Source organism: Orcinus orca, chromosome 18 (assembly GCF_937001465.1).
Source record: "Orcinus orca chromosome 18, mOrcOrc1.1, whole genome shotgun sequence".
NCBI lineage: Eukaryota > Metazoa > Chordata > Mammalia > Artiodactyla > Delphinidae > Orcinus > Orcinus orca.
The window spans coordinates 2,121,073-2,137,770 of NC_064576.1; the positions used below are offsets into that span (position 1 = coordinate 2,121,073).

At 44.4% G+C, this 16,698-nt stretch overlaps 1 protein-coding gene across 4 annotated transcripts in view; it reads left to right on the top strand.

The window, feature by feature from the left end:
* Positions 1 to 11,046, top strand: part of ANKRD10 (ankyrin repeat domain 10) — a 33,055-nt gene extending 22,009 nt beyond the window's left edge. For all 4 annotated transcript variants that reach the window (XM_049701286.1, XM_004273601.4, XM_049701284.1 and 1 more), the window contains 2 exons: positions 5,890 to 5,979; positions 9,414 to 11,046. In XM_049701286.1, coding sequence (XP_049557243.1) covers positions 5,910 to 5,979; positions 9,414 to 9,889 — 546 coding nt within the window. In that variant the 5' untranslated portion in view covers positions 5,890 to 5,909 and the 3' untranslated portion in view covers positions 9,890 to 11,046. The remainder of the gene's footprint in view (positions 1 to 5,889; positions 5,980 to 9,413) is intronic.
* Positions 11,047 to 16,698: the final 5,652 nt, after the last annotated feature.

Sequence of the window (16,698 nt, forward strand, 5' to 3'; positions counted from 1 at the left end):
GAATTTAATAACTACACATATTGATGTTTTTAGTGTGGAATATATATTCACAAAAGCAATCACTTTCAGAAATTTTTCTGGCTAAGCCAACTCTTAAAGATGTATGTGTCCTGTAAAATTGACTCTTAACTTTAAGTTTGGAATCACGAATGTGAAAGTTAACCTACTCCTCTCCATAGAGAGTAGGATCTCTCTCAATAAACTGTTTTCAGATATTTTAAGGTAATCGGAGTAATTTTTCCCATGGAAACCTTATTGATGTAAAAGAATGTAATGCAGTGATAATTTGTTCTGCTCAAATACAGACTGTCCTTGGAAGCAAGTTTTACTACAGATATACTTTAAATGCCTTTCATGTGGTCATTCACACCAGTATCAGAATGCACTCTGGTCAGAACACAGATGTGATAGTTGTGGCTACGACCTCTCGAAGGTGAAATAAAATCCAAAGCTATGTGGGTGGTTGATATAAATGAAAAGTACTTTGGGGTAGTATTTTCCCCGGTATGGATTTTGTTCACTTAAGATGGTGCAAGGAAGTATCAGTATATAACTAGGTTTTGGGTTGGTTGGGTTTTCTTTTCCTCCCTGTTTACCAACCATTTGCTCAGGATGGAATGACAGGTGGACCTCGGGACTTCAGCTGCTCAGTAAAATTTGTGTTAGGTCTGTTAGCATTCTAGTTAATCTTCAGGAGTAACTGCAATTATTCACAAATGTATTCCTGGAAAACTTGTCCCAATTATCAGTGATCCAGGATAGAGAAGAATGCCACTCCCATCCATGAGAGAAACTTTTCATCTTGTTTTTAATCCATAATTGTTGGGGTGCAGCTCCAGGGTGTTCACTGGGGAGAGGCAGTGTGAGTTACAAACTGACCCAGGAACCTACAGTTTTATTTGGGGTTAACAGTTGCCATCAGTAGGAGGCTGTGGTGGTACCAGACCTCACGTGTTGACTTCACGGTTTTGTTTTAGTCAAATAGATGTATTACTGAGCTTAGCATCTCATATGTCACGTGTTAGGTATTTAATATAAAACACCGTTTAGGAAAAGTACAGCATGCCTTAGCTTCAAGTCAGCAGTAGGAAGTTGCTCAGCAGATGATCCCCAGGATGAATTTAACATAGAGAATCTCCCTCCACTTTCTGCTCCGAATTGTTCCTTTTGACCAGGCTTAAAAAGACGAGAAAGGAGGATGGGTGTGGCTTAACGAGCTTGTTAAGTGATACAGGTTAGCTAATGACTTAAAACTTTAGATGATAGAAATCAAATTGGTAATGTAGTTCCATGTATGTGACATACACAAAAGACTTCAGTAACGTCTCGTGTATCTTCAGTGTTCTCAAACTTGCAGTAAATGGCTGTATTTACTTTTAAAAATTTGACCAGAGAACATTCCTAATTGCATTGCAGTAACAAATGATTGTTTTATCTCAGTCCCCAAAGACACAGCATTTTATAAATACAGTCTGAATGGATGACATTTAAGAACCAGGTGATTTTCTGTGTTAGTCTTGAGCTCAGCAAACCTCATGCACCTCGTCCTCTGCACACTGTGGCAGCTGCAGCGGGAATCAGCCAGGGCCAGGTCCTGGCACGCTTTGTTCCGGGTGGTCTGTGTCACATGCACCTTCCCTTCCGTGTTCTTTTAGCAGAACCCCAGATCCCTCGTTAGTGTTTCCACAACTGTCACTGCTTCTCCGTGTCCTTGGCACCTTCACTAACCTGCCTTCTTGAATCTCCCCACCCCCAGTCTGCTGCAGTTGGGGCCATGGCAGGAGTCCCACGGAAGGTCACCGTGTGGTAGAACCACCTTCCTACTGGCTTTATGTGGTGGTGTGATTTTAACAGGACCTTTCTTTGCGAAGGTAGTTATCTGGGTAAAATGTACTGTATAGTAGAAGAGAACAGTTGTAATTAGTAATGCAGGGAAACCACTAAGGAAACGTTTCCTTCCTGGTTCGTTTCATGGAGAACAGGGTTCCCCAATGGTCAGAGCTCCCAGTTCAGTGGGAAGGCCAGAGGGGTGTGAGGTAACCTTGGTTGTGGGTCAGCACGTAGGATTTCCCGCACTGGCCCCCTCAAGAGGCACAGAGGACCGTGAGCCACTAGTCGGTCCCCTGGCCCCAGGCTGCACAACAGAGTGAAAGTGCTTGACAGTGTTCGCACATCGCATGGTGTCAGCTGTGTGGGTTGTGTCTAGGTAGTGGCGCCCTGTTACCTAATTAAGTGTTCACATCTTAAAGCACAGGACTGTGTAGACTGGTTTTTGCCTCGTAAGAGATTTCCTTGCCTTAAAAGTTAAGTCTGCTGAGGCGTTTCTCACGAGCCCTAGATGTGCATTGTAAGTGCGCCTGGCAGTCGAAATCCTGTTGTGTGCATGTTCTGCATCTTGGCGTGAGCGGCGTGCCGCTTGTACAGTGAGGGCACGTCTTCCTAAGCTGACCCACAGCCAGCACGGAAATAAGCTTCCTTGATGGTACCGTTTCTGGAATGCTGCAGACCCTCCCTGTCTTTAAAAGTTAAGGCTTTTCCTATGTTTTAAAACTCCTTGATCAGAAATTGTTTAGTTTTAGAATCTCACTGGTATCTGGCTTTAGGAGTTTTTTTCAAGTCTTAGATGAAAATTCAGATGCGGGTTTCTGTGTTGCCCTGGGCACCTTCCTGAATGGAGCATCTTTACTGGCCCCAAGGTCAAGGATGAGGGGCTTCTTAGGCAGTGGTCACACCTGGTCATGACTCCACCTCTGGGGGAAGAAAACTGGGAGGGTTTATTTTGAGCCAATCCTAGGTGATTTTCTGTCATAAATACGCATCGTCTAACGTGTATTGAAGTCATGTCTAGTCAACAAATACCTGCTTTGGCAGTCAAAGTAAAAGATAAGGACGCTTTTAACCAATGTTCGGTAATTTTTCCTTTTAACTGGAATAGGAAAATGGGAAGGGAAAGTGCTGCTTTTCTAAAACAAATAGAATCAAAATGGATACTTTTGGAAGAAAATTTTTTTTCTGAGATGTCTACAAGCCACTTTTCTCAGACGCGGCCTGGAATATTTCGGTAGTTCCTTTGGCAATGACGATACGTGTATTGGGAGAAAAGGCCGCAGGTGGCGTGCTCCGTGGCTGTGGAGAAAGGAGTCGAGGCCAGATGCAGTGTCCTTCAAAATTCTGAAAGGCCAATTTTAATTTCATGGCTTATAGTGCAGTTTTAAAAGGTAAATGATTACAACCTCAGTGCTCCCGTTGAGCTGTTTCAGCCCTTCCCGTTTCCAGGTGCTAGAAATAAAGACATGAAGGTGTCGGTATAAAATACATCACCCAGGGTTCTAGGCATCTAGGTTAGCAGCCAGGTGGCTGCACATCCCGGCAGATGGAGACTGTATGGGAAAAACGCCTTGCAAAGATTGCATATCTACGGAGAGGGTAATTAAATTCTAGGCTGTCTGTATTAGCATATGCCTCCCACGTTCAAGAGTTTTCTTTACTAGAATCTGAAAGCTTTGGTGTGTTTCGTTGTTATCCCGCTCTATTGGTGAGCAGCTACCTGCATGAACAAAAGACACGTGTAGAAGGATAGCGTCCCTCGTGCACTGCGTAGGCCTCTGGTTGAGGGATCAGTCTCTGCTTTAAGGTGGTATTGTGCCCGCTCCTCTATACCCGCTTTTATTTTGAAAATCCCTCCCTTTGCCACCAGCTCGTCTGGCCCCCTAGTGGCAGGTCTGCCCTCCTGTCCTTTTTCATTTTATAGCTAGTCTGACCTGAGATGACTACTCTCGTTACTCTTAATAGTTTTGCTTGCTGTGTGTGTGTGTGTGCCCTTTCTGGCTAGAGCCTGGGCGTCATTCATCGATGGAACACTGCCGGGCACTGGGCTTGGGGAGTGAAGAGACACATTGCCTGCCTTCATGAAGCTGTTTTCTTGTTGCCCTTTTGGGGGGGGGGGTCCTCGTGTCTCACCTGTCAGCTTGCTTTTTAAAACCTGCTTTTCAGAGATCTGAAACTGCCGCTGTAACCTAGAGGTCACTTTCCCCAAGGAACACGGGCCCTGAATTCCTGAACAAAACCAGGCGTTATGAGTATGGCTACATAAAGCTATCTGCACCGTATCCCCAGTGAAGTCTGACCTTTTGTATGAGGACGTCTGTGGCTTTGCCCCGATAACCTGCACTGGTTCTCAGTAAACTGCCTGGTCTGGCTCATCAAACGTGGGCCTTGCTACTGCAGGCCCCTCATCTCCGCGGTGACTGACCGAGCACTGAAGGTTGTGAGGCTTCTGTCAACCAGTACCTGGAACATCCCTCTCCCAGCCCTCCACCCCACCCCCATTTTCTAAGACGTCCTGTTTACCACTGACTTTTTGAAAGTACCTTGTTTCATAGTGAAGATGGAGCCTAGCCTATCACTGACTTGGGGCCTGTGGAGGATTAAGAAAAGCTTCACAAGACTGAAGTCCTCAGTTGTTGCCTCTGGCTTTAAATCACCTCTGTCTGTAGGGTGCTTTTGGCTTCACACCTGTGCAGATTTTTCCTCAACTGCACAAATTACACGGCTGTTTCTGTTTCTTCCATATACTGATCATTGAGAATTTGTGTTTCTCTTTTATTAAGACTTTTTTTCATTTAAAACTGTTTCAACCGTTTGGAGAATACTCTGGAACTGATATGCTCATTCCTATATTGAAAATGACTCGTGTGTGTCCAGAATTAGAAGTAACTGAAGCTGCACAGTTCAGGTCTCTCTGTTTTTAAATGTTTATTTGAAAGAAATTACACTGAAAGTTGTTACTTATTTGTTGTATATACCCCCTGACCCAGAAATCATTCTAGTTTATCTTGGAAAAGAACCAGAAGTGTATGCAAAGGTGCGTTTATAGGGATGTTAGTTATGGTATATTCATGATGGGAAAGAAAACGAGCCACCCACACCGCAGTGGGGAGCTGGGTGGTGGGTGAACTGTAATCCAGGCATACAGTGGGTTATTATTCAACTTGAAAGATCCTTTTGAATTTACTTGATGGGATGCATTCATGCCATGGTAAGTGAATAAAGGCGAGGCATGCAAGTGATTTTCTTTGGATCCAATTTTGTAAAAATGCGTGCTTCTTAAGACTGGTGAGCCATACGCTGCATGAGAGTGGCTGCTCCCGAGAAGTAGGCTGCCCCGGGGGCGCAGGAGGCATTGCTGCACAGGGTATGTGACCCCTGGAGGACTGGCCAAGTGTGCACATGACTCCAAGATGCGGGAGTGGGAGTCTCATAAGAAAGGTGCGTGCGTAGCGTCCTTTCCAAATGTCTTGGAACCCAGACGTTTAGTGGGTGTTTCCAGTTGCGTTGCATCTTGGTGCAGAGGGTCAGAGCTGCTCTCGGGTGGTACTGGACAAACCTGTCTTGATCTCGGCTTTTACTTTATTTTCTGTTAATGAAATAAGTTAACTTTTTTTAAAATTTGAGGACCGTTTTAATGGTTTTTATGTTGTTCAAGAATTGTCATTTCTTTATGAAAAACAACTGAAGGAACATGTGGGGGCATAACGTAGAGTGTCCTGAATCTTTAAAACTAGCTAGAAATGTCTCTGAGTTGTATAACTGCTTTACATTGTCTAAATAACAGCCCTAAATGAAAATTTATGCCGACAAGTAAATCTCAAGTAGGTATCTGAAATGCCATGACTTTTCATCGAAACTGCACATTTGAGGAATTGTTTTCTGTTGGGGAAAAGTACGTTTCTTGGTAGTGTGCCAAGTCCATTAATAATCCGTAGATTGTAAAGTTACCTGACAGTTTTGGAGCCTCCAGTGCTCAGACAACAAGGAATGAGAAGCATCTGTGTTAAAGTCCTCTGCTTTGGTGTAGGGAACCTAAAATTGCCTTTGTTTTCTGTGCAGCTCAAAGCTCGGATGACCCCATGCCGCTCCTGAATGGCGAGGCGGAAGACGATGCTGACAGCATGCACGTCGATAGAGAGTTTGTAACAGGTGGGAGTGGACAGTTTCCTGTTAGCCACAGCAGCGGTCCAATGGTCGAAGACACCAAACAGCAGGAGGGTGGTTCTGTTGGACCGAAAGAAATAGAAATCTATACTGTTTCAGCAATGCAGACCCCCTGCCGTTGCAAGAACCAGTATGCGTGTTATTTCTAACATGCGTTCGCTCAAGCAGTTTTTGCACTTTGCCCAGTGTTTTAAAGAATGTTATGCTATAATCTGCATATCTTGGACAAGTTTGTAGCTATAAGGAGAAGTGTTTTGGTGCATTTTATGGATATGAGAAATACAAGTGCAATCTTCCTATTTTGATTTGAGACTTGCTCAATGTGCCTTGTTTAATTTTAATGAGGTTTCACGTTTTTCATTTTCTGACAGAGGACCTTGGGGTGACTCTACCAAACGAACATCTATTGCTAGTAATTTCGAAGCGATAAACAGCAAAAGGAATGTCTGGCTGTAAACACTGAGAACTACTAGATGTTGTGGTTTTGACTTCTAACCAGTCAGGCCACTGTGAAATCTCTAACTCAGCATTCCTGGTTGCTTTGGTCTGTGTGGCGCTCACTCTGAATCTGCTAAGATGCTGAGCACTGTGTCTCACAGAACACACTTTTTCACTAAAATTGGTGGTGTAGTAAAACACTTGATAGTCATTTTTGGTTTTTAAAAAGTAAGGGCTTTGTTTCTTTTACTATTTAAAGATTTAGCCATTTAGCTAATGCTTTTTTCTACCATTCTTTTTTTTTTTTTTGCGGTACGTGGGCCTCTCACTGTTGTAGCCTCTCCCGTTGCGGAGCACAGGCTCCGGACGCGCAGGCTCAGCGGCCATGGCTCACGGGCCTAGCTGCTCCGCGGCATGTGGGATCTTCCCGGACCGGGGCACGAACCCCTGTCCCCTGGCATCGGCAGGTGGACTCTCAACCACTGCGCCACCAGGGAAGCCCTCTACCATTCTTTTATCTAGGTGACCATGAAAACATTTTAGCCATTCTCTTAATATGTTAATATATTTGGAAATAGATACTGGTTTTTTTAAAGTTTTATTATATCTGTATGCTAAATTCTTTACTGGGGATAAAAGATTATATATATTGTTTCCCAGAGGTACATGAAAAAAATCATTTTTGTTCACTAAGATGAAAAGAAAATGTGTACATCTTTCTAGAAGCTACAGAATTGTTACGGATGGAGTCACCATTTTGCCAAATACTTAAATGGGTAGATTTTCCAAGGGAAACTGATTGGATAATACATTTAAAGATCTTGGCTAAAGATAAATAACTCAAAGCCAGCTTTTTAAAAAATGTCATTGCTACATGCTTTTAAAAAGGCAGAAGTAATCACTCTTTAATCTTCAAACATTAATTCCCTCGGTTTTCGGATTAAATTTAATGCCGCTCTTGAACCTAACGTTGAAAAGGCCAATGTTTAAACTCAACTCATCCCATACGACAGGTGCCAAGTAAGCATTCCCCATGTTTTTCATCACTTCGTTTGTAACACTCTCTCACTGAATAAACAAAAGGTATGGAATTGCTAGCGGTCACTTGCAGTAGGTGGGCGAGGGGGTGGGGTGCAAGAGACGAGTCCTGGAAGGCACGTTGGAGCAGAGTGTGTGGGCGGCCCTGGGCGGTCCTGCAGACCGCCCGTCGGCAGGTGCAGGTCTGACCAAGCAGCCGTAGGTCTTAGCCAGTCTCTGGGAGGGTTGCTGCTCTCATGCTCAGTTTTACTAGATGTTTCATAATGACATGGGGTTACAACTAGCCTTGATTTTGAGAATGCATAATGGAGCTAATTTACTTTAGCTGGGCACCAGAGAAGGATACACATGCAGTGACCATTAAACAAAAAAACATCAGTCTAGTTAACTCGGATTTCTGAGGCCCAGTCACCTAAAAATATAGTTTCTATCTTTGTTAGCAGTAGTACAGTTGTCTTATTAACTATCAAAGTCAACATCCTACTCATGAGTTTTATTACCCAGGAAAAGCTGTTTATTTTGGGGAAAAAGTAAATAAATATTTCCCTGGGAATAACTTGTTTTATTTTTAATTTTACCTCATGTTTAGTTCTTGAAACACTTGTTCTCCAGCCTTAAGTTTAACTAAATAGAAAATCTGTCGTTCAATTTGAAAAGAAATAATCCATAATCCGCTGAAGAATTTATAGCGGCTGTTAAACTGTGTCACTTAAACTGCCAGAAAATTGATGATTAATAGAATGTTTAGAAGATGTTTTTGTTCATTGAACAAGATGTGATTTTTTTTGTCATCAGAAAGATTTTCAGGACACACAGAAACCTATGTCTGGGTGCCAGTCGGGGGTCATAGTGTGCGGGGTGTTAGGGTCATGGGACACACACCTGTGTGTCCTCATTCTAGAGGTTACAGAGTCAGTGCTTCTGTATTTAATGTCACACTTTACTTGAATAGTGCAGAACATTGGGGTAAATTTTAACATCATTAAGCAAGTCATAATTTTAGATCATTCTCTGTACTGTTCTGTGAATTCCTGTGAACATGAATATTAATTCTTGAGTTTCACTATACAGAAAATACCTTGTAATTGCCTATTCCCATGTGTCCAAACGTTTTGTGATTGACATTTTTTTCCCATAAGACATCTCCCTCTTAACAGATGTCTATATGTGCAGATTATGGTTTTTGAAAGTGGAACCTTGGAGATCATAGTCACTGTAATTGCTGAACTCAGAAGAAACTCTTCAGAACTGTGCTCTTGGCCCAAGACTGTATGCATGGAATCATTAGGGTTCATGGTTCTTCCTGCAGTCTCACAGTGCTGTGTGGCATTTTGCAGAAGTGCTGTGGGATTCGAGTGTTGCTGAGGAAAGCGCTCCCTGTTCCTATTCCTGTGTGCGCGTCCCTGGCTTGGAGGAAGCGCTCTGAGGAGCCTCCTGTGACGCTGTCAGACTTTGTCCCGGGAGCCTCCTTAATTCACATACTTCATCAACTGCTTTTCTTTCTTTTTTTTTTTTTTTTAATTTCTTAAAAGCTGGAGAAGTTTTTGGTTTATTTTAACCCTTTGTGGGAACACGTTCAGTTCTGATGGACTTTTTCACACGTGACGATTTTTAAAACTGCTCTCCAAAGTAGTCTTAAACTGAGAACAGTTCAGTGCTGTTGGTGTTTTTCATGCGGTATGTTTGTCAGCTGAAGTTCTTTCATTTGGTTCCCCAGCACTAATGAAATCTATAAATGTTTCCTATCTTACCAGGCAAACGCTTCTGTTGTGTTTTACTTTTAAATCACTTATGCACCGTTTTTTGCCTTGCAAGAGGAACTGGTTTGTTTAAAGAAAGGAAACTAAATAAATCCTTTAAAACAGTAGCAGGAATGAAGCATTTTATACTGTCTCCTCCCCTCTGGTTCTGAATTTTGGTGACAGGTGTATTTCTTAATGCAGATACGAAAAACAGTAGCTCCGTATCGAATACACTGACAAATGGATGTCTCATCAATGGACATTTGGACTTCCCTTCCACGACACAGCTCAGTGGGATGGAGAGCAGGAGTGACCAGTGCTTGACAGGACCTAATGGAATTGGCGGTGGACTAGTTCCAGGACCGCCGTTTCCGAGTAGCCAGGGTTCTCCCTGTGTTAATGGGACTGAAGAGCCAGAAAAGGGCACGAGCGTTAACCCCGAGATGTGCGGCTCTCTGCACCTGAACGGGAGTCCAAGTAGCTGCATAGCCAGCAGGCCTTCCTGGGTGGAAGATATTGGGGAGAACCTGCACTACGGACACTACCACGGGTTTGGAGACACTGCCGAAAGCATCCCTGAGCTGAGCAGTGTGATAGAGCACTCCAACTCCGTGAAGCTGGAGGAGGGGCACGACAGCGCCGTCCTGGGCACCATGCACCTGTTCCACGGCTCTTAGGGCCGAGGCCGCCGCTTGGACACATGAGGCCTCCTGCTAACCAACTCCGAATGCTAGTGTAGCGTCAACCTGAAGGAATGCCACAACTTGTACTATTTTCTTACACTTCAGCTTTCTGAGGAAGTGCACTCTACTTGGCAGGTTCTCGCTGAGTCCTAGCATGAGCGCAGGTAGGCTTATTTAGCACACACGTGTCTCTCCGTGGGACAGTGGGGGCCTCTCTCAGGGTGCACTTTTGAAATTTAATTTTTCTGCTGCCAATCTCAATATTTTCTCTTGAATACCATCACCGTAAATCGCCATTTTTCCTTCCGTCAAATTAAATCGTATCTGATCAGGATAGATTGCAGACAGTGAATGAGGTGCCTAGTAATTTACCCCTTTGCACGCGGGCATCATTTTGAAGAGCTTGCTTTTACTCTTTCCAGTAGAATTTTTGACAGAAGACAACTCTTTCCCTATGCAAGGTACAGCCTTACAAAGATTTCTTGCAGTGATTTGTATGAAGAAAAGAACGTTTGTCTTTTTCAAAGTCTTTTCATTGATAACTTTGCTACGTGCCGTGTGGTGAAGGTCTTACTTGTAGACACACGTATTGGTTTGGGGACATGAGTGGTCCCTTCTTTAATGGTGTAGCTCACTGCCCTGGATTTCACTGAAAGCACCTGCAGCCTGGGACTGACTTCTGATTTGATGTGTTTTTATTCCACATTTCCTACTTGGACTCTAGGATTTTTACCACAGATAATGGTTTCCCCTATATGTAGTGGAAGTTACTCTTTGTAGGGGACTGTCAGGTCAAAATATTTAACTGATTCTTTTGACATATATTTTCTTTTTTCCTTGTTTTTGTTTTTTGGGGTTTTCTGCTTTAAAATATATACCACTATGTATATCCAGTTAACTGAGGGAATTTTGAATCTCTCTTAATAAAGCTGCATTAAGTTTATGGTTTTATAGAAATTAGCTTTTGTTTAGGCAACTAGTGGTTACACTGTGCAAATATTGTCATGAATTTTTACTTTTCTGATTTTTGTAATAAAAATTGGTGAAGATAGAGGATGTGTCAGATGAACAAAACCAATGTTCTCAGAGTGTTACTAACATTTTGTTTTTAAATTGTCCTTTACACATGGAATAAACAAACGCTCACGCCCGATGTGTCTCTGGGTATGCTTCCCTGCGTGAGGGTGGTCCGTGGGAGGAACTGGAGAGGTCGACGTCTACTGCTGCCTTTCATTTTGCTTGTAAGAGTCCATCTGCTCTTCTGATCCTCCCATGTAGTCCTTTTCACCGCTTTTGGTTCGTTCACATGCTCTAATTTTATGAACACTCTCACTGGATCTCTCTTGGGGGTAGGGGGAGGTATAAATTGCTGTCAGCTAACAGTATTGTCCCTGCATGCTTATTTTCATAAAAGACCACAACCATAGTTTCCTAAACTTCTTTGGGCCGGCACGTATTAATAAATGTAAGCCTTTTAAGTATATAAATTAGAGTTAATAACGGCAACAGAATAGCCATTCTGGCATGCCTAGTATGTTATTTAAAACGTTTATTTTTGTACGTGATGGAAAAACCTGCTAGACCAAGTGAAGGAGCACGAGCCTTTGGAATTGTCACAAAAATTACTCTGTGCTGAGAGCAGAAGTCAGAACATCTGCCGTGTCACCCCCGCCTTCTCCCGTGCAGGGTCAGTCATCACGCCGGGACGCAGGTGACCTCGGAAACCTTTTTAAGGGACTGATCATGAAGCCACCCAAGTGGCTGAGTTTCAAGACACAGGAAACCTAATGCCGTTCTCTCATTCCCTGCGTGGACTGTATTTGAAGGTATCTCAGAGGCTTCCTGGTGAACTAATATTTGCTGGAAAACATTAAATGAATCTCTTAAAATACGCTAAAGGTCAGAACACTTGGTTAGCCATGGAATTGGGGAGAATATGACTGCTTCTTGGGGATAAGAATATTGCATAGAATCTATATTTCGGCAACCTCTGTAATTCAGTGGGTGCATGATACATTGTGGTTCAAAGTCACTGACATAAAGTGCTTAGAAATACATAAGATTGTTACGCTGGAATTCTGTCTTGCCTGGAATTTGCTTCAGAATAATGTAGGACTGGAGAGTGAATGGGACGAAACTCAAACAAGATCTGGGCTGAGCTGATATCAACATTGGGTACATGAAGGTTCGTTATTCTGTCTACTTCATATATAATTGGGGAAGAATTTTTTAAATTAGGACTTTAAGAAGAAAACAAATGTTCTAATACTTTTAAAAACTGCAGACATCATTTTGACGTTGACCAAGAATAAGCTCAAATTTTGCTCTGCTCAACTTACCAAAATTCATTTCATGCTGAACTCTCACGGTAGTTCACTGGTTCTTAACATTTGGTCTGAAGAGCCTTTTAGGTGCTTGTATTAAATACTAGTGGCAAGCAGCTGGAAAGTGAAATAAATAAGTCCACTTACAGTAACATCAAAACCATAAAATACCTAGGAGTATGTCTTAAAAGGTGTTCTAGACCTCTACACTGGAAACTATAAAACACTTGTGAGAGAAAGGTCTCTATAAATGTGTGGAAGTATGTAGTAATTGAGAAAGGAGAGGTATTTTAATAGCCTTTGCAGTTGATCATGGGTATTAGATACAAAATCAAAACTCTGCAGAGGTGGTTTCTACAGCAATGGTTTCATAAAGGTTCAATGTTGAATCAGAAACCATATGGATGAATTTCTTGTACTCAGTTACACTAAATCTGTTTATCTTGTACTTTGAATGGACGGCTAATCATGCATGATTTTATAACATCATGCCTTAGCTATCTGGAAAATATTCTTTTTTTTTAATCTTCCTTTTTTTTTTTTTTTTTTGGCTACACTGCACAGCTAGTGGGATCTTAGTTCCCCGACCAGGGATCGAACCCCTGCCCCTTGCAGTGGAAGCACGGAGTCCTAACCACTGGACCGCCAGGGAATTCCAGAAAATATTCTTTAACTGAGGTCCGCAGACCTTCCAGATGTTGAAACATTTCATTTAATGTTTAGAAAAACTCATTAATATCACTAACTATAAAAGTCCGAAGCTGACTTCATTCGCCACATATACTGTCATTTGTTTTCCTTGAAGTGACAGGCTCACTTGGTTAATCTTCTTTTAAATCACATCTGCCAAACATAAAAAGTCATATAAAGTCTTAATAACCATTGTCAATTATTTTTAAATAAAAATGATGTTTCTAGAAAGAAAGCAACTGGTTACGTTGTAACACAACCACCCAGGCAAGTGCTTTCCCTGGAGGCAATATTGTACTTTGTTCCACGTGCTTTCCATTTCATCACAGGACATGTACTCAGTGGTTGAGATGTAGTATGTATTTTTTGCTTCATCAAGGACATTTTTAAGTGAAATTGGCCTTTTTTAACTGCACAGCAGTGAAGAACATAGTGGTAGTCAGGACAGTCGTTGCTGAGGCTTCACCGTTGCTTCTGAGCCACAGTGCAAATGTCAACACAGGAGAAAGCAACTCACATCTTGATAACATAGCTGTGACCTCTTGGGTCCCTGAAATGGTCCCCGGGTCCCAGGGAGTCTGCTCATCCCAGTTTGAGAACTGCTGGATCAACTGTGCCGTTAGCGTTTGGGCCGATGAGACCTCAGCAACTGAGGGATAAATGCTGGGATCTAGACAGGGTTCTTTGAATTGCTCTTTAGGCCTTTCTGTAGATTGAATTTTTTAAACAGAGCAACAGAGAATGGAGGAAGACTAATTGGAGACAGAAACGTAGAAACCTTTCTGAAGAGTTTTCCTGAAAAGAGGAGCCAGGAAGTAGGCTGTAGGGAGAAGCAGACGTGACATCAAGAGAGAGTTTGAAGAAGGAAGATACAGGAGGGAAGGCTGGAGGCCCAGGTGAGCACGTGAGAAGGGGTGGGTCCCCTGATGGTGCTCGTTTCTGGTGAACTGTGAGCCCCCAGCTTGGGCAGGTGGTTTCCAAGAGACACTGGCATCCCAACCTGTGGCTGCAGCCATAGGTGATCCTGGGCAGAAGGGCCGAGTTGACTTTGAGCTGAACCGCGTTACAGTTCAGCTGAGCCAGCTGGACAAAGCACCGGTTGGAGTGGCTGGGATTTAAGCTGAGGAGGGGGGTGGTGGGGGCGGGGGGCAGTTCTGATGGAGGTGATGGCGTTGGCTAGTCAGGCACCGCGGGGACAAGACGGTATAGTCACCGTGAACAGTGAAACAGCCTGAGCAGAGTGAAGGGCCAGGGTGATCCAGGCAGCAAACCCTCGGGGGAGGAGGGACAGGCTCCGGATGGGGGCATAAGTGCAGCCAGTGGTGGGGCGATTGCCGGTGCTGGCTGATGAGGGGGTGAAACTGGGCCAGGCCACCCCCCCAGGCCGGGTGGGGCCTTTCATTTCCTAACAATACTGTAAATATGAAAGAATTTTTTGCATAAATTTGTCTCATACCCAGTTATCTTGCTGAAGGTTCCTAGTCGAATACTTATTTGGTTAAGGCTTTTTTTTTTTTTTTTTTTTTTGCGGTACGCGGGCCTCCCACTGCCGCGGTCTCTCCCATTGCAGAGCACAGGCTCCGGACGCACAGGCCCAGCGGCCATGGCCCACGGGCCCAGCCGCTCCGCGGCACGTGGGATCCTCCCGGACCAGGGCACGAATCTGTGTCCCCTGCATCGGCAGGCGGACTCTCAACCACCGCGCCACCAGGGAAGTCCTGGTTAAGGCTTTTAAATTTTGTAGTCATATTTTATACCATACATAAAAATTAACTCAAAATGGATTAGAGACTTAAATGTAAGATCTGAAACCATAAAACTAGAAGGAAACATGGAGAAAAACTTCTTGACATTGGTCTCAGCAGTGATTTCTCGGATATGACACTAAAGGCGCAGGCACAAAAGCAAAAACAGACAAGGGTCACTGCATCTAACTAAAAATCTACACATCTACTGAAACAACCAACCAAGTGAAAAGACAACCTATGGAATGGGAGAATATATTGGCAAACCACGTATCTGATATGGGGATAATTCCCAAAATATGTCAGGAACTCCTTCAACTCAATAGCAAAAAAACAACCTGATTTTAAAATGGGCAAAGGAAGGGGATTCAAGATGGCAGAAGAGTAAGACGCGGAGATCACCTTCCTCCCCACAAGTACATCAGAAATACATCTACACGTGGAACAACCCCTACAGAACACCTACTGAACGCTGGCAGAAGACCTCAGACCTCCCAAAAGGCAAGAAACCCCCACGTACCTGGGTAGGGCAAAAGAAAAAAGAATAAACAGAGACAAGAATAGGGCCGGGACCTGCACCAGTGGGAGGGAGCCGTGAAGGAGGAAAGGTTTCTACACACTAGGAAGCCCCTTCGCGGGCGAGACTGCAGGTGGCAGAGGGGGGGAGTTTCGGAGACCCGGAGGAGAGCACAGCAACAGGGGTGCGGGGGGCAAAGCAGAGAGATTCCCACCCAGGGGATCAGTGCCGACCAGCACTCACCAGGCCGAGAGGCTTGTCTGCTCACCTGCGGGGGCGGGCGGGGCTGGGAGCTGAGGCTCGGGCTTCGGTTGGAGCGCAGGGAGAGGACCGGGGTTGGCGGCGTGAACACAACCTGCAGGGGGTTAGTGCGCCACAGCTGGCCGGGAGGGAGTCCAGGGAGAAGTCTGGACCTGCCGAAGAGACAAGAGATCATTGTTTTGGGGTGCGCGAGGAGAGGGGATTCAGAGCGTCGCCTAAATGAGCTCCAGAGACGGGCGCGAGCCGCGGCGATCAGCGCGGACCCCAGAGACGGGCATGAGACGCTAAGGCTGCTGCTGCCGCCACCAGGAAGCCTGTGTGCGAGCACAGGTCACTATCCACCACCCCCTTCCGGGGAGCCTGTGCGGCCCACCACTGCCAGGGTCCCGGGATGCAGGGTCACCTCCCCCGGGAGAACGCACGGCGCGCCTCAGGCTGGTGCAACGTCACGGCGGCCTCTGCCGCCGCAGGCCCACCCCGCCCTCCATGCCCCTCCCTCCCCACAGCTTGAGTGAGCCAGAGCCCCCGAATCAGCGGCTCCTTTAACCCCGTCCTGTCTGAGCGAAGAACAGATGCCCTCAGCGACCTACACGCAGAGGCGGGGCCAAATCCAAAGCTGAGCCCCGGGAGCTGTGCGAACAAAGAAGAGAAAGGGAAACCTCTCCCAGCAGCCTCAGAAGCAGCGGATTAAAGCTCCACAATCAACTTGATGTACCTGCATCCGGGGAATACATGAATAGAAAACGAATCATCCCAAATTGAGGAGGTGGACTTTGGGAGCAAAGATATATTTTTTTTTTTCCCTTTTTCTGAGTGTGTATGTGTATGCTTCTGTGTGTGATTTTGTCTACATAGCTTTCCTTTTACCATTTGTCCTAGTGTTCTGTCTGTCTTTTTTCTTTTTTTAGTATAGTTTTTAGTGCTTGTTATCATTGGTGGATTTGTTTTGTGGTTTGGTTGCTCTCTTTTTTTTATTTTTAATATTTTTAAATAATTGTTTATTTTAATAACTATTTTATTTTATTTTATCGCTTTCTTTCTTTCTCTTCCTTCCTTCCTTCCTTCCCTCCCTTCCTTCCTCCCTCCCTCCCTCCCTCCTGCTCGCTCTCTCTCTCTCTCTCTCTCTGTCTCTCTCTCTCTCTCTCTCTCTCTCTTTCTTTCTTTCTTTTTCTTTCTCCCTTTTATTCTGAGCCATGTGGATAACAGGCTCTTGGTGCTCCAGCCAGGCATCAGGGCTGTGCCTCTGAGGTGGGAGAGCCAAGTTCA